This window comes from Caretta caretta, chromosome 2 (assembly GCF_965140235.1).
Source record: "Caretta caretta isolate rCarCar2 chromosome 2, rCarCar1.hap1, whole genome shotgun sequence".
NCBI lineage: Eukaryota > Metazoa > Chordata > Testudines > Cheloniidae > Caretta > Caretta caretta.
The window spans coordinates 38,208,481-38,228,258 of record NC_134207.1 but is presented as its reverse complement, the minus strand read 5'-3'; the positions used below and the strand labels follow the sequence as shown (position 1 = coordinate 38,228,258).

At 44.8% G+C, this 19,778-nt stretch overlaps 1 protein-coding gene and 1 long non-coding RNA gene across 4 annotated transcripts in view; one reads left to right on the top strand and one right to left on the bottom strand.

Moving 5' to 3' along the window:
- Nucleotides 1-6,379: 6,379 nt before the first annotated feature.
- Nucleotides 6,380-14,280, bottom strand: LOC142070964 (uncharacterized). The gene is made up of 2 exons (XR_012666908.1): nucleotides 14,144-14,280; nucleotides 6,380-9,053 (listed from the first exon to the last, which is right to left on the bottom strand). It is a non-coding gene; the product is annotated as an uncharacterized LOC142070964 (long non-coding RNA).
- Nucleotides 14,281-14,491: 211 nt separating this feature from the next.
- GRHL2 (grainyhead like transcription factor 2) overlaps nucleotides 14,492-19,778 on the top strand; it is a 106,568-nt gene continuing 101,281 nt past the window's right edge. For all 3 annotated transcript variants that reach the window (XM_075125021.1, XM_075125022.1, XM_048841383.2), the window contains exon 1: nucleotides 14,492-14,574. In XM_075125021.1, the coding sequence (XP_074981122.1) occupies nucleotides 14,555-14,574 (20 nt within the window). In that variant the 5' untranslated portion in view covers nucleotides 14,492-14,554. The remainder of the gene's footprint in view (nucleotides 14,575-19,778) is intronic.

The window sequence follows — 19,778 nt, the reverse complement described above, 5'->3', positions numbered from 1 at the left end:
ACAATGACGTTACTTATTTCAAACGTTCTCCCCTGAGCTAAAGGAGGTTGCAGATCCATCATGTGATATAGCCAATGAAGTAGAGGCCAACGTTTCAGAGGTGTCCAGATCTTTACCTATGAATCCCAGATTCACAAAGCAACCTTCCACTGTCCATCCCACACTGCTACCAGCATTAGCAATGCCGCCAGGCCAGAAGCCATGCTACCATTGGCTAATGACCCATGACTGATGGCACTTAACTGCTGTACCATCTATCCCTGTCTAAATTCATTTCCAATCTACACAACTCCTACAGAGCTTTGCCATTTTTGTTGCCAGCAAACTACAGTCAACAGAGGCCAACAGCTGCTAACTTCTGAACTCTGTAGCATCCTGTTAAAGGGAATCTTTGCTGCAATTTTGAGCAAAGGCTGCTCAAGCACTTTAAAGTATTGTCTTAAAGATCAGTTATCTCCATCATGCTTTAATTGCTTGTTTACAATTAAGTAATCTAAATGTGTGACATCCCAGCAGAGCAGCCTCTTCAGTTGGTCTTGTATACAATGAGAATTTTCAGAAATTCTCCTACCTTTGGTGTAGGACCCACGCTTGCTAAAGTTGGGAAGTTTTAGAACCTGAAGAAAATAACGTAGAGCAAGTGTAAGTATTTCTACCATCATGTCACCTAGCCAGCAGGGCTAGATGTTACAGTGGAATAACACCTGCATCCCCCTGACATGCTTTCACCAATGCTAGACCTTTAGGTGCTACCGCAGTATAAAAATAACTGTGGGATAACTTCTAACTTCATCAATGAAGATGCAATCCTACAGCGACCTAAAATGCCATGCTCTTCGATTGTACTGAATATAATCTTCTAGACGTTGTGCTTTCTGCATGTATGTTCCTTACAGGTCAGTGAGAGTGGCCATACTTACCTGCTACTTAATTAATATTGAATTTTAGTCAAGTCTTGCCCTTGGATATATATGCTGACTTTAGCGGGTCCATCTGCACGAGAGAATTGCACTGAGCATGTGCACTTTGAACAGTGTTGGCAACGTTTGTGCTCTGTTACAACTTGTGTGAGTGGAACATGAAATGTCCAATAAGCAGGGGCTTTCAAAGGCTCTAGCAATGCCGAATTTCCCTTAAATAGATTGACTTGAAGTGAGCAGCGTGTCTCCAAGTGAAGAATTTGGCCCTATAAATCCTGTAATTAATTTGCTTTGTTGTACAACCTAGAAGACTTTTTTTCTGAACAAAAGACATCTTAGTTGTATTGTCAGATCTAGTTAGTGCTTGATGTTTGCCCTAGTTCAAGTCATCATGTTAAAGTTACAGGCACAGCACATCTGCATTATACATACCCTTAACAAAACTAGTTTAAAGTATGCACTGCAAATATCCAAAGGGACCTTATTTTGATTTCAGCTTAAAATGCTGAGTTTCAAGTGTAGTCACAAGTAATGGAATCGCATTCATATTGCAAGAATTCTTTGTTCTTCCGCAACCACTTCCACCATCATGGACAACATACTTTCTATTAGTCTAAGCAGCAAGGCCAAGCACTGGTTGAGAATGGTGCCTGAACTACTCTTCCACCCCTAGAGCGGGTCTCTCCAAGGCAAGGTTGAGGGCTGTTGCTGACCATGCTGCATCTGTATGCAATATCCAGCAAAACGTTTAAGAATGTGCACATGGGTAGAGTCAGTTACTCCAGTGGGACTACCTCAATGCTCTGCTGAAGTGGGGCAAGAGTGCTCAGCACCTTGCTGTATCAGGCACTATAAGAGGAAGATCTTGCCTATTGGGTCCATAAGCTTTTCATGGCGGCAACAGTCTGTTACTATGAGTGTGTACAGGGCCTGTGGGGTCTTGATAACACAAAATGTTTCTGGGTTGTGGTTAGAAGACCTGTCTGTCGATCTAACATCCTTCATGAGCAGAGTTCATTACAAGAAATTATGTATCCATGTACACTAGTTCACAGGGGAACGGCACTGACAAAGCACTTGTTTTCATTGTCACACCCAAACTGCTCTTAACTACCTTTTAAAGACTTTAGCTCAGATCTGCTTCCTTCTCCAGACCTGAAGAAGAGCTCTATGTAGCTTGAAAGCTTGCACTTTCCACCTACAGAAGTTGGTCCAATAAAATGTATTACCTCATCCATCTTGTCTCTCTCAGATACTGGAATCAACACGGCTACAACAACATTGCAACACCAAAAACAACTTAACTATGTTTTCAGTTTACAGGGCAGTGATTTGTCCCCAGAATGACAGCAGTGCTGGATTTGCATCCCCCTGTGGAGTGTTAGTATTAGTACGCCAAGTTAGTTTGTGGTAAAATAGAAACACACTCATTCCGTGCACCCTCAAGGCTATTGCTGAAGTATGGGAGCAAGAGAAAGAAGTGGCAAAGAAACTGAAATGTAAATCTTACTGCTTTACACCTCACAACCATATGCATTACATAAACAAACAGCCATCTCCATCTACTTTGTTTTTCTAGCTGAACAAAGGCAGGCAAATCCTTAGAATATTTGTATATCTTGGAGCCATGTGAAACTAACTTTCTTCAGTAAAATGTACTTTCAACTCACTTGGTGAAAAGAAAATGCTTCCATGTAGGTGGAAAAGAGAAAAACAAACCAAGAAAAAGTAGAATGAAGCAGAAAGAAAAAATACAGGCAGAGTATATAAACCTGTTTATTCTGTGATGTTTGCTTTCCACTGGAATAAAGGAAGCAAAATCTCCAATACAATCCTCATTTGTTTACAAAGTGTGTTGAGGCATTTCACAGTATGAAGAGTTTGCAGAGCTCAAACTGCTGAAAGCCTTGAGAAAACATAGATACCACATCTATCTCTTAAACACTGGAACCAAGGAAACAGATATAATGTCATTACACAGTGTATTCCATAGCTTCAAAGCAGGTAACAAAGGCTCTGGTACCCACTATTTACAAACTTTGTTAAAGAACAGTTAATAAACTTGTGCCAGTTCATGCAGCATAGGAACATAAAAAGCACAAGCTTCATGGGATGAAGTGAGCTGTAGCTCACGAAAGCTTATGCTCCAATAAATTTGTTAGTCTATAAGATGCCACAAGTCCTCCTGTTCTTTTTGCAGATACAGACTAACACGGCTGCTACTCTGAAACCTATAGGAACACAGGGGTTCAGCTAGATAAGCATCTGGTCTTACAAAAGGATAAATAAGGCACAAAGCTACTCCATGCTGCCTGTCCTGGTAGCAGCCTACTTTCAACACAACGGGCCTGATTCTTGGATCCGGACATGCTGTGGTCATTGCAGGACCTAGGAGCTGGAGGAAGGTGGCAAAGTGGCTGTTAGGGAACCATTTGGGAATCTAGTAGATTCTTCACTGCAAGCCAAGGGATAACTAAAATTACTTCCAGTGGGGGTCTAAATATGAGAAATAAAATCTCCTTGGGTGTGCTCTGTGTGTGTATCATATACACACCCACTATCACCTAGATTGCGAGGACAGTCGACTGAGTCTGTCGCTGCAGGGGATCCCGAGCTGGGGTCTTCCTGAATCACTGGGACTGAGTGCTCTTAAAGCTAATGAACATTTAAAAAAAAACAAACCTGGAACCAATAAGCAGCCCTGAGGAAGGCTGAAGGTTGTCTCAGCAAGCTCTGATGGTTCAGTGTACTTAGTCTGGCTTGTTGAGTAGATTTATTTCACTTTTAACCCAGGAAAAATTGTTTATATGCTCTCTTCTTAGAAACTCCATTGTTTATTTCTATTCATTCAGACAGGGAAAGTGTAATATTATGCACATGTCAAACTGACATAAAAAAAAAATCTTACATAGAAACTCAGATGTGGGCTATTGACCTTGCTATAGGAGTAGGAGCCAGGGCCTCCAGAGTTCTCCTCTGGCTCTAACTCCCCTTAACAGTCAACAAGTCACTTAACTCTCCTGCCTCAGTTTCCCTGTAAGTAAAATAACAGTTACCTTCTTCACACAGCTGTTGTGAGGATTTACCAAGTAACATTGTAAAGTCCTCTGAAGATTATAAATGCACAGTCGGTATTATCCTGACATTCCTTGAAAGTTGCTTTTCTATTTATAAAAATGCCATTTCCTAATATTTCTTCTGTATTAACACTGAAATAGTCCCTGCCATCATCTAGATTAAAATATCATTGATAATTTTCAAGCATCATTTTCTATAATTTTCATAGTATTGATTTACATTGATAGTTGGGGCCAATTCCAGTGCAATTAAAGCTTTATTTGCTGATTTCAACTGTACTGAATGAAAAGCTTTTTTTCCTGAGACTCTTTGGATTGAGTGAAGTATGGTTCCTGAAGTGTGGAGAAGGTAAACGAGCTTTGTTTAGAATCCATCCTTCCTGTTAATCTACTGAATGAAAGATTGCAGAGTGCTGGGAAGTATTCTGAATAAAACACCTTGAACAGATATATCTATTACTTTTAGGACAATAAAGTAGAGCAAAAAGAGATCCTGAGAAAACACACAGAACAGTTTTTGAGTCATTTATAATTTCTAATGGATATTTTATATCTGTATTTTCTAAAACTCACAGCAGCTTTACAATTTTTGTAAACTGGCTGTGTTGGACCATATTAAAGAAGTTCTGTATTAAAATCACAAATGAGTTTGATTCCCCATAGTTTAAATTCCAGGGTATTACTAATTAAGAGATCTCTTGGTTTTTGGTACTGTTTCTCTGCCTCTATGTGTGAAACTTGCAAGCTGCTAATTGCGTTAGTACATTCTAAGACAGAGTCTGTTCTCAAAGCAATTCACACAGAGAGAGACTCCAAGCAATACTCTGTAACAATAGAAACAGCACCCAGAGACTCCCCGCCCTTTTGTTGTATTCATCTCGCTTTAACAATTGTGATTAAAATAGAGATAGAGGATGTATGTGGATGGATGCTTGGTGTGGATAATAACTGAATGATCAGGGAGGTGCCAGCCTAAGAATCCAGTGTCCATCGGCTGAAGAAGGCGTCAAGTGGAAATAACCAGAGGACCCCCGAAGGGCAGACTGGAATCCACCCAACAGCCTCAAGAATGGGAGAACCAAAGAACAAGATAACATCTGGCAGCACAGAACCGTCAGGAATATGAAATCTGCTGATTGATTCAGCAACAGCATGATGAAGCAATTCCCATAGACTGGCATAGGAAGAAATTCCTATAAAAATGGACTCTGGAAAGTGAGAATTTTTGGGGTCTGATTCTGCAAACCAACTTCCCGGAGCATCAGATGTGCCTCTGACAAGGCCCTGCTCCCTCCTCATGTCCAGGCCACCTGGCCAGTGGATTGGCATGAGCAACTCTAAGGCTGGTAACTATAACAACCTTGCAGAACCTGTGTGTGTGTGTGTTTGTATGAATGAATGTGTGAATAAATATGAGATTGAATGGAATGTTATAGCTATAACTAACTGCTTCCTATGATTCTTTCTGTATTCACAATAAATGTGGTATTTTGCCTTTTCCTCTTTAATAAGATCCTGCTGGTTTTTATTTTATTGGTATAACAGCTGGAAATTCAGTCAGAGGTCCAATCCTGCACTGAGTGGTGTGCAAGCTCTGTGAAAGTCCAGGGGTCCACCTGCACAGAGCTCACTTCAGGATTAGGGCATTAGGGTGCACGGTGACCTGGATTATGTTGAGTGTAGATCCAGGAAAAAACACTGCTTTCAATTGTACAACTGAAGGAATTCTTTGGCATAAAACAATAATTTTAATTTGGAAATTTTGGAAAAGGAGACTGAGGTTAAACTAATAATGGCAAATAAAAAAAAAACCTATGAATTTTTCCTGCCATTAACAAAAAACTGAGGTCCAAATTTTAGTGTCGCCTCCTTCTGAGGTTCGACAAAGGCTTGTCACACACTAGATCAAATAATAGCATTTTATGTGTCTCCCCAAGACAGCAAAACATTAGATCTCAGAGGAAGTTACTCCATGAACTTGAAGATTCTCCCCATGATGATTTAGAAAGATTCCCATGGATTTATATGGGAGCTGGATCAAGCCCTAAAACTGATGCCTTGATAGCATTTTCTCATTCACCTCCCACTCTTGCCCATTTATTCTTCAGATAGCACTCCCAACTGCTATATTTACTATAAATTCCTGGAAACTAGGGACTAAATTGTTGGAAGTCAATTCCCAAGATTCCTTCCTCCCTCCCCCCCCCAAAAAAAAACACCCAAAAGGACCCAAGAAGTAAATGATGTGTTGGGGAGGAGAGGGGGAAAAGAAAGTGCTATGTGTCTTGTTAAAAGAAAATCACCTGAGCTTGCTGGAACTCTCAGGGGGCAAACTGTGGGCCAGATCTTCAGCTAGTATAAACTGGCAGAGCTCCACTGAAGTCAGCTGGGGATCAGGTCCTACATATATTTAGAATAATATAAAGAAATTGAGCGAAACAATCAAATAACATTTCAGCAGGAAGATGATACATAAGATGACTACAAAGGAGAGCCTGTAGAAGGGCTTAACATTAAGTGCTACATGTCACAAAATTAGTAGGTAAGCAACTTCTTGTGAGTGCACGCAGTCTGGATCAACAACTGACAATGATATACCAGTACACAAGTGAAAATAGAGGGCAATTCTTTCAAACTAAGGGCATGTCTACACATGTAGAGCACTGGGAGTTAAACCAACCCTTGAAGACCACAGCAGGGAAAGCACTGCCGTGTGTTCACACCGTCAGCTGCAAGCACAGTGATGTGGCCACATTTGTGGCACCTGCAGCAGCACTGGGAGCAGTGCATTATGGGCAGCTATCCCACAAAGCACCTCTTCCCATTCTGGTGCTGTGGCTTGTGGGAAGGAGGACTGGGGGCGTGGGGCATCCTGGGTTCTGTCCCAATGCCCTGTGATGCATCGCTTCGCATCCCAGCAATCCCTGTGCTTCCGTCCAAATTTGGTGCCATCTTTGAGCGTTTTTTTTACTGCACACTCTGTCATCCCTTTCGGTCTGCGGAAATGGATCCTGAACTTGTGAGGAATATGCTGATGGGTCTTGCCAGCACGTCACAAATTGTAGTTGAGTTCCTCCTTAAGCTACAAAGTGACAGTGAGGAGTCCGACGACGATGTTGAATGTTGACTCACATAACGCATACAACATGAGATTGCTTGTGGCATTCACGGACATGCTGACCACAGTGGAACACTGCTTTTGGGCTCGGGAAACAAGCACTGAGTGGTGGGATCACATCCTCATGAAAGTCTGGGATGACGTGCAGTGGCTGCAGAACTTTTGGATGAGGAAAGCCACTTTTATGGGACTGTGTGCTGAACTCACCCCCACCTTGCGGCGCAAGGACATGAGATTGAGAGCTGCCCTGCCGGTGGAGAAGTGGGTGGCTATTGCAATCTGAAAGCTGGCAACTCCAGACAGCTACCAATCGGTCGCTAACCAGTTTGGAGTGGGAAAGTCGACCGCTGGAATCATGTTGATGCAAGTTTGCAGGGCCATTAATCACATCCTGCTCAGAAGAAACCGTAACTCTGGGTAATGTGCATGACATTGTGGCTGGCTTTGCACAAATGGGTTTCCCTAACTGCGGAGGGGTGATAGATGGGATGCATATTCCAATTCTGGCACCAGCCCACCTAGCCTCCGAGTACATAAATCGGAAGGAGTATTTCTCTATGGTTCTCCAGGTGCTTGTGGATCACCATAGGCATTTAGTGGACATTAACGCAGGCTGGTCTGGAAAGGTGCGTGACGCACACATCTTTCGGAACACAGGCCCATTCAGGAAGCTGCAAGCTGGGACTTTCTTCCCAGACCAGAAGATCACTGGAGGGGAAGTCGAAATGCCCATTGTGATCCTTGAAGACCCCACCTATCCTTTTATGCCATGGCTCATGAAACCATACATAGGGAGCCTGGACAGTAGTTAAGGAGTGGTTCAACAACAGGCTGAGTCGGTGCAGAATGATTGTTGAGTGTGCTTTTGGCTGTTTAAAAGGCCGCTGGTGCTATCTGTATGGGAAGCTGGACCTGGCCGATGACAACGTCCCTACGGTTACAGCCGCGTGCTGTATCCTTCATAACATTTGTGAAGGGAAGGGTGAAAACTTCACTCAGGCATGGACCACGGTGGTTCAACACCTGGAGGCTGAATTTGAACAGCCAGAGACCAGGGCTATTAGAGGGGCCCAGCGTGGGGCTGTAAGGATTAGGGATGCCTTGAGGGAACAATTCGATGCTGAAAGCCACAAGTAATGTTTGGTGCCCTGCACAGGAGTGAAGTGCAGTGGTTCCAATGCTAGAAGGCATCTGTGTTTGCTACGTATGATGCGCTGACTTGCAGTGCCTGTTGCTTTCCTGGGCTATGCTATCTTTTACTTAATGCAATAAAGAATGTTTGCAAAGCCAAAAAATTCATTTCTTGAAAAGAAACACAACTGCTGGGAAACAGAAAGGGTGTGACACATCTGTGCTGTGTGGGAGGAGGGAAGGGGGAGGGGTGGGGAACGGGACAATCACAGATTTGCATATGTCCTGTCCTTCCTGTTTGGAGTGCCGTGCAATAAGTGCTGCACTTAAGGCTGGCTAAAGCGCATGGGTGATGGGGGCTGAGTGCAGTGTATAAGGGTTGTAGTTTGCGGGGCTGGGTGGTGAAGCTACAGGTGTTGGAGGCAGCTGGTGGCGATAAGAAACCAGATGCTGGGGAAAGTGGGTTGGCAGTGACATGGGGGCACAAGGGAAAGAGTTTTGGGACAAGGGCTGCAGGGGTGGGTGGGCGTGGATCTGCTCCGTATGCAGTGCTATGAGCGCCTGCATTGAGTCCGCTTGGCGCTCCATAATGCTTAGGAGCCACTCCGAGGTTTGTTGCCGGCGATCCACATTCTCCTGGCGGAGCCTCCTTTCAGTCTCCCGCCACTCCTGTCCTTTTGATTTTCAGTCAGAGACTGCTGTATGACTTCATGCAGAAGGTCGTCCTTGTTTCTTCATGGCCGCTTCCTGATTTTTGCAGCCTTTCGGCCGGTGATAACAAGGACAGCTGGGCTCTCAAGGTTGCATCTGTAAAGCCAAAATGCAACATTTAACAGAGGCAGCATTGTTAACACTAGACAGAGCAATGATTCGGCCGAACTTAAAGACAAGCACAGTGCAAATGATAGCAGAAAGTGTCTGTCCCAAAGCGCACATAACCCACAAGAGCACCAAAATGGTGAGTAACCGCAGGGGCAAGGGGGACTGATTGTTGCAGGGCCGTACTGGGGTTCTGTGCTTTGGGGAGAGCCAACAGCTGCAGGGGGCCCCTATACTGAACACTCTCCCCACATTTTCCACAGGATGAGTTCGTCCTGGAAGATATCTCACTGCTGAGGTGACATGGAAAGCAAGGGAGGGTTTTCTACTACAATGCCCTGGCCCATATGCAGCTTGCCTATGTGCAGCAATGATCCCCCCACCCCTCATGGCACAGTGGCATGGACATATTAGCCTTACTGGGCCAAGGAGCACAGTAGCTCTGCCAAGGAACCTGAGCAAGCGGATTGCCCAGCTTCTGCATGAGACCTTTGATGAGATCACTGAGGCCAATTACTGTGATGTGAGAGAGCACATCAATGCCCTATTCCGCATCTAGGCATGCATGCAGCCCTGACCCTTCTTTCTGCAACCCTCCTCGCCCCAACAGCCAGCACTGAACATCTCCCTTCCCAAAATAAAAGCCGCATACTGGGCACCTCCTCTGCTGTTTGTTCTTCCACAAGCACCATCTGCTGCAACTGGCTACCTTCCTCCTGGCTTGAAAACAGCTCCTGGCTGCATGCATCTATGGATGTTGGGCCGTCTTCTGGCTCTGGGCGCCCCTCCTCCTCAGCACCCTCGTTTCTGCTTTGCTCCTCCTGCCTTGTTGCACTCTGGGCTGCCACGGCCTCTGAAGTTTCCACGGTGCTCTTTGGAGTGGAGGTGGGGTCGCCCCCAAGTATCTCGTCCAGCTCTTCGTAGAAACAGCAGGTCGTGGGCGCAGCACTGGAGCGGCGGTTTGCCTCCCGTGCTTTGTGGTAAGCGTTCCGCAGCTCCTTCACTTTAACCCTGCACTGCACTGCATCCTGGTTATGGCCCCTTTCCATCATGGCCCTTGATATCTGCCTGTAGGTATCGTAATTCCTACAGCTGGAATGCAACTTGGACTGGACAGCTTCCTTCCCCCAAACACTGATGAGGTCCAGCACCTCGCCATTGCTCCATATTGGGGATCGCCTGGCGCGTGGACGCATGGTCACCTGGAAAGATGCGCTAAGAGCACTACACACCTTGCTGAGCAAACAGGAAGGGGAATTTCAAAATTCCCAGAGAATTTTAAGGGCGGATCTGACGGTTGGTCACCTGAGGACAGGGCAGTAGAGTTCAAAGTGATGACCAGAGTGGCTAGAACAGGCATTGTGGGACACTTCATGGAGGCCGATCAGAGCGCACTAACCGACCAGGGCGTCCACACAGGCACCGCAGCGCTCCAGCCAGGGCACAGCACACTCTATGCTTCTCGTGGAGGTGGATTACCAGGGGCGCTCCAGCCGCGGAGTCCAGGCGCTCTACGTGCCTTGCCAGTGTGGACACCTCAGGAGTTAGGGCGCTCAGGGATGATTTAACGCGCTCCAACTCACAAGTGTAGCCAAGGCCAAAGAGAAGGGGTTGTCAATCATTTGCTGTCTCACTGAACTTCTTCATACCATTGTTTTGATATAAATATAAACCTTTAACACCCTTTATCTCACAGACTTCTTTTAGTAGTTTTCAAAAAACCATTTTAGGTACTTACCCCAATTAGTAACCCTAGTTAAACCTTATTTTCATTTCCCATATTCTCTGCCCAGTACTGGCAAGTCCAAACAATGCTAATATTAGCTGTAACAGAGAAAATAATGCAAACATGAGGTAAGGTCTCAGTTGAATTCTATGCTGGTTCTTTATAGGATAATGCCATAGTAAAACTAGTGGCTGCTGTGCAAACAAGCAAGCCACAGCAAAGTATGAAAAACAGTGGTTGACTGGAACAGTAAATAAAACTGTCGTTTTAATTGTTCTTGTAAGCTCCAAAGACAAGCCATAGATTTTAAATGTATGCCACACGGCCATTGCATTTTAGCTCACTCACTGTTCATACCACAAGAGAGGAAGATTGCTCTGGTCAGAAGATACTGTTAGCTGATTTTGCAACTGACTCCATGACACATAAACAAATACAGGTTACGGAGGTTTTGTAGATCACGGCGAATGAGCAGCAGGTTAGACCAGACAGGACTTGTTTGACTTGCTCAACTAGAGCTTGACTCCAACACTTTAAGATTTATTAGATGTAGCAGAAAAACTCCATCCAAACAAAGAAATCCCCACCAAATATAGTCAGATGATTTCCAGGATCTATTTTCCTTCTCCCACACCTCCAGGCTGGGGAATAAGGATATCACTAGACATCTCCATTATCCACAAAACAAAAAGGGACACTGTCCTATAATGTTCTATTCTTGTCCCTAGTTTTGACCTTGGACCACTTTCTTTGAGATTGAAAGCTTATTCAGTCTCCAGGTTAGCTCATTCCAAGGGAATCTCCTGAGATCAGACTGCCAAAAACAGTTTTGTGTTGTGATCTGTGTTAGGACAACAAACTTCAGTTCAGATTACGAATTGGGTTTGACCCAGAATTGCGGATGTGATGAGGAAGTTTTTCTTATAAAGTCACCCAACCTTCTATGTCAACACTCCTACTTCATTACAGGTGGGATTTTCAAAAGTACTCCATCAATGGTCTTACTCTGCTTTTATAGACTTCATTAGGAAAATGAAAAATCACATCCTAAATGTTATCGTACTGTTAAAAATAAAGGGAAAGAAAGGATTAGCCCCATATGGGAACCATCTATTTGCCTTACTCGTACAAATAGTCCTTTTTGGCCCAATAGTTTCTTTCAGGATAACTAAAACATAAGGATTTGAGATGAAATCCTTATCCTATTGAATATAATGGGAGTGTTCACACTGACAGTAGAGCCAGCATTTCACCATTTATTTTTCCAAAAAAAAAAGCTACTGAAGAATTGTATCCTTCGGCCCTCAAGTGGTTTTAAGGTGGTACCATAATTCCTTATTAGAAATGAGCAAATAATTTGTAATGCATAATTTATTGAATGAATTGGCTTTTTTCTGTTCAAATTTTGATTTTCTTAGATTTGTTACACACAACTACTTGTAGAATCATTTTTATGAATAATTCTTGGTCTATAGATTGTTTGAGCAGTTTATTGCCAGCATTTGTTATTCAAAATTCAAGCTGTTACTTTGTTTTGACTGGATGTGTAGGTTGCAAGGTATTGTTTTTGTCCCCTAATAATTAGGCCCCGTCTATATTCAAAGCTCTACAGGTGTAGCTAAAATAATTTTAAAATCAATTTAGCTAAACCAATGCAAATTTTTAGTGGACACTCTTAAATCAATTTAAATCTGGCTTATATTGATTTGAGCTTAATTGGCTAGTAACTTTGACTATAGACTCAGGTTTGTGCAAATATTTATGTGCCTGATTCTGATATGCTGATTTTTACATGATTGAAATGCCATTTAATTAAAGAGAGCTGAGCCTTATTTAAACCGGGGTGAGAGGAGAATCAGGCCCCACAAGTTCAAAATTTTCTATATTTGAACATAATATTTACAGAAAAATCTACTGTTTCAGTGAATGTTCCTACCAGGGAATGCCTTTATGAACTAAAAAGGCATGTAAGTGAGCTGAAAATGAAATACCAAGCTCTTAGGTGCCTTATGAATAGCTGTTCATCTAGTGAACTATCTTTTACTTGATTAATTAATTAATCCTACTGTGAAACAGGACAACTAAGTAAATATTATCCCATGTGAAAAAGTATATCATATAATGGCCTAGCTTTATACACTATTTAGGATATAAAAGATTATTATTTATAAAGCACAGCAAGCTTTTGTCTCTAAGCTTTTCTAGCTCTTAGTTTTCCTAGGACTTCTGTGCTTGCAGACTATAGATGTGCCACACCATTTGCTACCACTAGCTCTTAAATTTTGATGGTGGGTGTCATCTTCTGGCATCATGTATCTGTCTTCACTATGAAATGTTTTCTGCACTGACAAATCCACCAGTTTAAAATTCAGTTCATTCTAGCCTCATGAAGTATTTATTTTAAGCTTGATGAATTGAGTGTCTGTCTAATTCCTGATTCTGTGAAGTTACAGGGCAAATGTTGATGCTTCTCTGGAGAACTTCAAATGCCAGCAACACAACAAAACACAGAAACAGCCAACAAATGTTGGTGTGATACTGACAGGGATCAGGAATTGCAAGAATGAGTGGGTAGGGGGTACAGGTTACTAGTTGACAGGTTTGGGTTGGGAAAAATCCTAAGGCATAGACATTAATTTTCCCTACCATGTACTTAATGCCAAATCCAAAGCTGGACAATGCTGTTTGAGCAGAAATCTCACAAGTGCCCTTTTATAGTCCTGATCAGGATTGTAAATCTTGTATGGGTAAAACTGGTACAATGCAATTATGTAATAGATACACTTGTCTCTAAGGTAGCTGTAGACTAGTTACATATTTCTGTCAACCATCCCTCTTTAGGAGACAATAAACGTTCTTGTTTGTTGTTCTCAGCCATACCCCATTGGCAATCCAGGACTCTTTATATCCCTGAATTCAATAGCGTTGGCCTTTCCCCCTACTTGGCTACCATTTCAGCTGTCTGCGGGTGGGGGTGGGGCCGACTGTTAAACAGCCCTAAGGAAAAAGAAAAGGAGTACTGGTGGCACCTTAGAGACTAACCAATCGAAAGCTCATGCTCAAATAAATTGGTTAGTCTCTAAGGTGCCACCAGTACTCCTTTTCTTTTTGCGAATACAGACTAACACGGCTGTTCCTCTGAAACCTAAGGAAAAAGTTGCTCGGAGGGCAGAGAGCTCTGATGGGGCCTCGCTCGGGCCTGCGGGCTCTTGGACCATCGAGTCTCCCCGCAGCTCAGCTCAGCTCAGCTGCCTGCAGCCAGCTCCGGGCAGCTCTTTTCTCAGCTCTCCCCAGCCAGCCCCATGCTGCCCTGCTCCGCAGCGAATTGCCTGGAGTTAAGCAGGGGCCTTACCTGAGCGCGCCTCTTCCAATGGCAGATCACCTGAGAGCCACCTCCATCCAATCAGCTCGCAGCTCGTCCCTCTGCCTTGTATCCTTGAGTGAAAGAATCCAGCTCCTCTCGAGAAAGTTACCTGTGGGCGCCTAGGTCTGCTGCTTTCCGCTCTGTGCCTCCCAGTGCCCCAGCACCACGGGAGAGAGCCCAGCACCCAGCCTCTGCCCACATGTGAGGGGGGAGGGGGCTCTACCTGTCCTACCTCTGGGGCTGGCGGAGGGGGGGAGGGAGGAAAGCAGAATTACCAGTAGCTCTGGTTCTCCCGTCCCGGGCGCTCACACACACCTTCACCTGCACAGACTTGAAAGTCCAGTTTCACCAGAGAGACTGAGGCAGCAGGAAAAGGGGAGAGAGTTCATTGGATCAAACATGTCACAAGAGACGGACAAGTAAGTGATCACAGACATCCTGCTGCTCCTGCCGCTTTGGGCTGATCAGACCAACTGGTTTGTTGTGTTTTGTTGGTGGTGGCTCTGGACCTGCTGGGATTACGATTCTGCCTCGATAAAAGGCACTAGACTGAGGAGGTTGAATAAATCCCAGGGCTGCTGAGCACAAAGCTGCAGCTTAGCGTTTCTCCTCTCGCTCTTTTTTATTGGTATTCCCTTTTCGCTGCGCTTTCTTCCGTGTGGGGGACTCTTTCTTTTCGCCCTGGAGCAGAGAAGCTCCTTCCACTGGCCTCAGGCCCGGGCCGAAAAGTGGCTGTTGGCTTTTGTGTGAATGCAACAAAGAGCTTTTATATTGGATCACAAACGGCCATCTTCTTCCCCCTTCGCCTTCCACTGGTGCGTGTGGCCGAGAGCAGGAGCGGGGAGCTCTGCAATCTCTCCTGGGGAGTGTCTAGGGAGAGACCCCACTCCAGGTCCTGGCTGGGGACGTTGTGAGGAAGGGGGGTGTTTGAAAAGTGGCTTTTGTGGGATTTTGTTTCCTCCCAACGGGAGTCAGGGAGTCCAGGCACGGTCTTGTCGGCAAGGTCTTGTTTGACCGTTGTTCTCTGGGCTGCTTGTCACTTTTAATTACTACCTGCATAGATCTATTTTCAGTCTCTAGAACCTGAAATTGTTTTTAACCGGGACGTTTCTGCAACGCCTAGGCCTCTCGCACCAGCCTGCGTGCGATCCCAGGGGTTACAAAATAACTTTTACAGCCAATTGCCCCAAGAAGCGCCACAATTATTATTATTTTTAAACAGTGCGGAATTAAAACAAACCTGTCCACATGTATTTAACGCAAGGACCCCCCGGAGACAGGCACTTTAGCACGCCCTGGTTCTCGTTAAACGTGAAAACAAATCCCAAAGGACGAACTTTGAAAAAGTTTCATCGAACTTTTTACGCGTGAGTTTCGAAGGCCACGAGACGGCAAAGCTGCTTGTGTGCTGGGGGACTGGTGTGCCCACGGGCGTAGAGTACCTGTCTGGGCAGCAGCCTCCGCTCGCCCGAGCCCTGCCTCCCCCCAGTGTGCGGGGCAGGGGGTGGATCTCCCGGGGAGTTGTTTTTTCCCTCGGGATTAGATTACTCCTTTCAGCTGCGTGAAAGCCCGCTGGCTCTTTGTAGCTTTGTCTGGTGACTTCAGATCAAGCAGCCGCCGGCCCTGCACAGCCCGCCGACGCAGGGAAAGGGGCCAGGCGACCGCACGAGGCTGGGGCTGGGGAGCAGGAGTAGGAGTAGGAGCCGATTCTGCGCTGGCCAGAATGTGCCCTCTCCTTCCGGGCATGGGCAGGCGCAGTGTGCGTCGCGCTGGGAAAGTCACGTCTCGCTGAAGTGGCGGGGCCCTTCCCCGGCTGGGTCAGGATTGGGGGCGGGTTTGGATCTGAATGGAGGAACCTGGAGGAGAGACGTTTGGGGGTGGGGAGGGACACCAGAGCAGGGGTCCGGGGACCCAAAGGAGGGGAGGGCGCAGGAATGGAGGAACCTAGGGCATGAGGCGAGGAGCAGCTGGAAAGGGGCAGGAGGGGAAGGGTGGGTGGGGAGGGAAGGCTGGGGTAGGACTAGTGATCAGTGCGTGTGGGGGGGGGGGCACCCAAGCTGTGCGGACGAAGGGAGGGAATGAGCCAGGAGGAGGGTGTGTGGCTGGAGCGATGCCATGCCAATGGGAGGGGTGTGGGGGGTGTCAGGTATCGGGCCCCTGGGGGGCGGGGGTGGCACTTACAATGTGAGGACACCACGGGCAAGGCTTGTCCCTGTGGACAGAGGGAGGGACAGATCTGAGAGACGTTGAACTGGGAAAAATCCACAGGACTCGGCGGCGACAGGCTGCCTGACTGTGTGGGGTGGAAGAGGAGCTGATGAGACTAGCTGGGCTGGTGGCTTAGACAGAGCGGGAGAAGAAGGGACGGTTTAGAGAGCAGAGGTGGCAAATTTAGTTTTGGCCGCTTCGATCATCACCTGGCAGGAGGATCCTGGAACGGTAGATGCTGAGAAGCCATTAGAGAAGGGGAGGGATTGTAGTCGGGATTTGGGAGTCACCAGAGCACAGTTGGGAATTGAAGCCAAGGGAGCAGATGAGGTCAGCAGGGATAAGGTATAGAAAGAGGGACAAGGGCAGAGCCCCGAGTGATGCTGGTGTTGAGGGAGGAGCAGCTGAAAGAGAAATAATAGAGTTGGGGAGAGGGCGGGGGGACCAAATGACTACAGTGTTCCGAAAGGTCAGGAACAAGAGGGAGTGAATGACTCTGTTAAAAACAATGGGTATGTTAAGGAAGATGAGAAGGGAGAAGAGGCTGTTATGCTTGACAAAGAGAATGATCTTAGTGTTGTGATTTCATTGGAGTAGAGGGGCAGAGCCAGGTTTCAGTGGATCAAGGAGAAAATTGGAGTGAGGAAGTCAGGTGAGGTGAGGGAGGCAAAACCTCCGAACCTCCAAGGCAAAAAAAAGGAAGATGGTGGAGTAGGTGCAGAAGTATGCACTTGTCATTATTGTTGCCTGCTAACCATGTGGTGGGGAACACCAGAGGGCTAGAGAAGTTGCAGGGGGCATGTACAGTCTCAGACATCAACATCTGCCCTCTGCAAGTGTGCCTGTGAAAGATCCTGGGTGAAGGGAAAAGAGGGTTTGAAGAGGAAATAAAAGGTGGAAAAACATCTCTGGTCTTTGTAGACATAGGTGTGAATCAAGAAGGAAAAGTAAAGTTGTTTATCAAGGATGATTTATGAGGAGAGGCTGAGGGAACTGGGATTGTTTAGTCTGCAGAAGAGAATGAAGGGGGATTTGGTAGCTGCTTTCAACTACCTGAAAGGGGGTTCCAAAGAGGATGGATCTAGACTGTTCTCAGTGGTAGCGGATGACAGAACAAGGAAGAATGGTCTCAAGTTGCAGTGGGGGAGGTTTAGGTTGGATATTAGGAAAAACTGTTTCACTAGGAGGGTGGTGAAGCACTGGAATGGGTTACCTAGGGAGGTGGTGGAATCTCCTTCCTTAGAGGTTTTTAAGCCCTGGCTTGACAAAGCCCTAACTGGGATGATTTAGTTGGGTTTGGTCCTGCTTTGAGCAGAGGGTTGGACTAGATGACCTCCTGAGGTCCCTTCCAACTCTGAGATTCTATGATTCTATGACACGGCTGAATAAAGAATTTTTTTTTTGTGAAGGAAGTCTGTCAATTTTGTTTTAATATATTCAGTATATAATTTTATCTAATTAAAACCTAACCTGCGTTATCTCCATGTGGCATCACCCTTTACTTTATACATCTATATCTTATATCTGTATCTCTCTATATATCTCTAAGGGGCAAAACAAGATAGAGCTGTTCATTATTATGATGTCAATTAATTCCTGTCAGTTTAAATTAAATTTTTATTGGTTTTGTAATATTAATATTTTGGGATAAAATACCTATGAAAAAAATGCACTATTCCTTCTTCTGTGTAGCAGGAGTGAGGACGGTTGGTGGAAGTTAAATCCTAGTGAGGAAAATAGAAACGAGCATAAACTCTGGCAAATAAAGTGTAAAAATATAATTAGGAAGGCCAAAAAAGAATTTTAAGAACAGCTAACCCAAGATTCAAAAAGTAATAGTAACATTTTTTGGTAAGATTTCAGAGTAGCAGCCGTAATAGTCTGTATTCGCAAAAAGAAAAGGAGCACTTGTGGCACCTTAGAGACTAACAAATTTATTTGAGCATAAGTTTTCGTGAGCTACAGCCGAAGTGAGCTGTAGCTCACGAAAGCTTATGCTCAAATAAATTTGTTAGTCTCTAAGGTGCCACAAGTACTCCTTTTCTTTTTTTGTAAGTACATCAGAAGCAGGAAGCGTGCTAAACAACCATTGGGGCCCCTGGACGATCGAGATGCTAAAGGAGCACTCAAGGACGATAAGGCCATTGCGGAGAAACTAAATGAATTCTTTGCATCGGTCTTCACGGTTGAGGATGTGTGGGAGGTTTCCAAACCTGAGTCATTCTTTTTAGATGACAAATCTGAAGAATGGTCCCAGATTGAGGTATCATTAGAGGAGGTTTTGGAACAAATTGATAAACTAAACAATAATAAGTCACCAGGACCAGGTGGTATTCACCCAAGAGTTCTGAAGGAACTCAAATGTAAAATTGCAGGACTACTAACTGTAGTCTGTAACCTATCATTTAAATCAGCTTCTGTACCAAATGACTGGAGGATAGCTAATGTGATGCCAATTTTTAAAAAGGGCTCCAGAGGTGACCCCAGCAATTACAGTCCGGTAAGCCTGACTTCAATACCGGACAAACTGGTTGAAACTATAGTCAAGAACAAAATTGTCTGACACATAAATGAACATAATTTGTTGGGGAATAGTTAACATGGTTTTTGTAAAGGGAAATTGTGCCTCACCAATCTACTAGAATTCGTTGAGGGGGTCAGCAAGCATGTGGACAAGAGGGATCCAGTGGATATAGTGTATTTAGATTTTCAGAAAGCCTTTGACAAGGTCCCTCACCAAAAGCTATTAAGAAAAGTATGCAGTCATGGGATAAGAGGGAAGGTTCTCTCATGGTAACTGGTTAAAAGATAGGAAACAAAGGATAGGAATAAATGGTTAGTTTTCAGAATGGAGAGAGGTTAATAGTGGTGTCCCACAGATGTCTATACTGGGCCCAGTCCTATTCAACATTCATAAATGATCTGGAAAAAGGGGTAAACAGTGAGGTGGCAAAATTTGCAAATGATACAAAACTACTCAAGATAGTTAAGTCCCAGGCAGACTGCAAAGAGCTACAAAAGGATCTCTCAAAACTGGGTTACTGGGCAACAAAATGGCAGATGAAATTCAGTGTTGATAAATGCAAAGTGATGCACATCGGAAAACATAATCCCAACTATACGTATAAAATGATGGGGTCCAAATTAGCTGTTACCATTCAAGAAAGAGATCTTGGAGTCATTGTGGATAGTTCTCTGAAAACATCCACTCAATGTGCAGCGGCAGTCAAAAAAGTGAACAGAATGTTGGTAATTATTAAGAAAGGGTTTGATAATAAGATAGAAAATATCATATTGCCTCGATATAAATCCATGGTATTCCCACATCTTGAATACTGTGTGCAGATGTGGTTGCCCCATCTCAAAAAAGATATACTGGAATTTGAAAAGGTTTAGAAAAGGGCAATAAAAATGA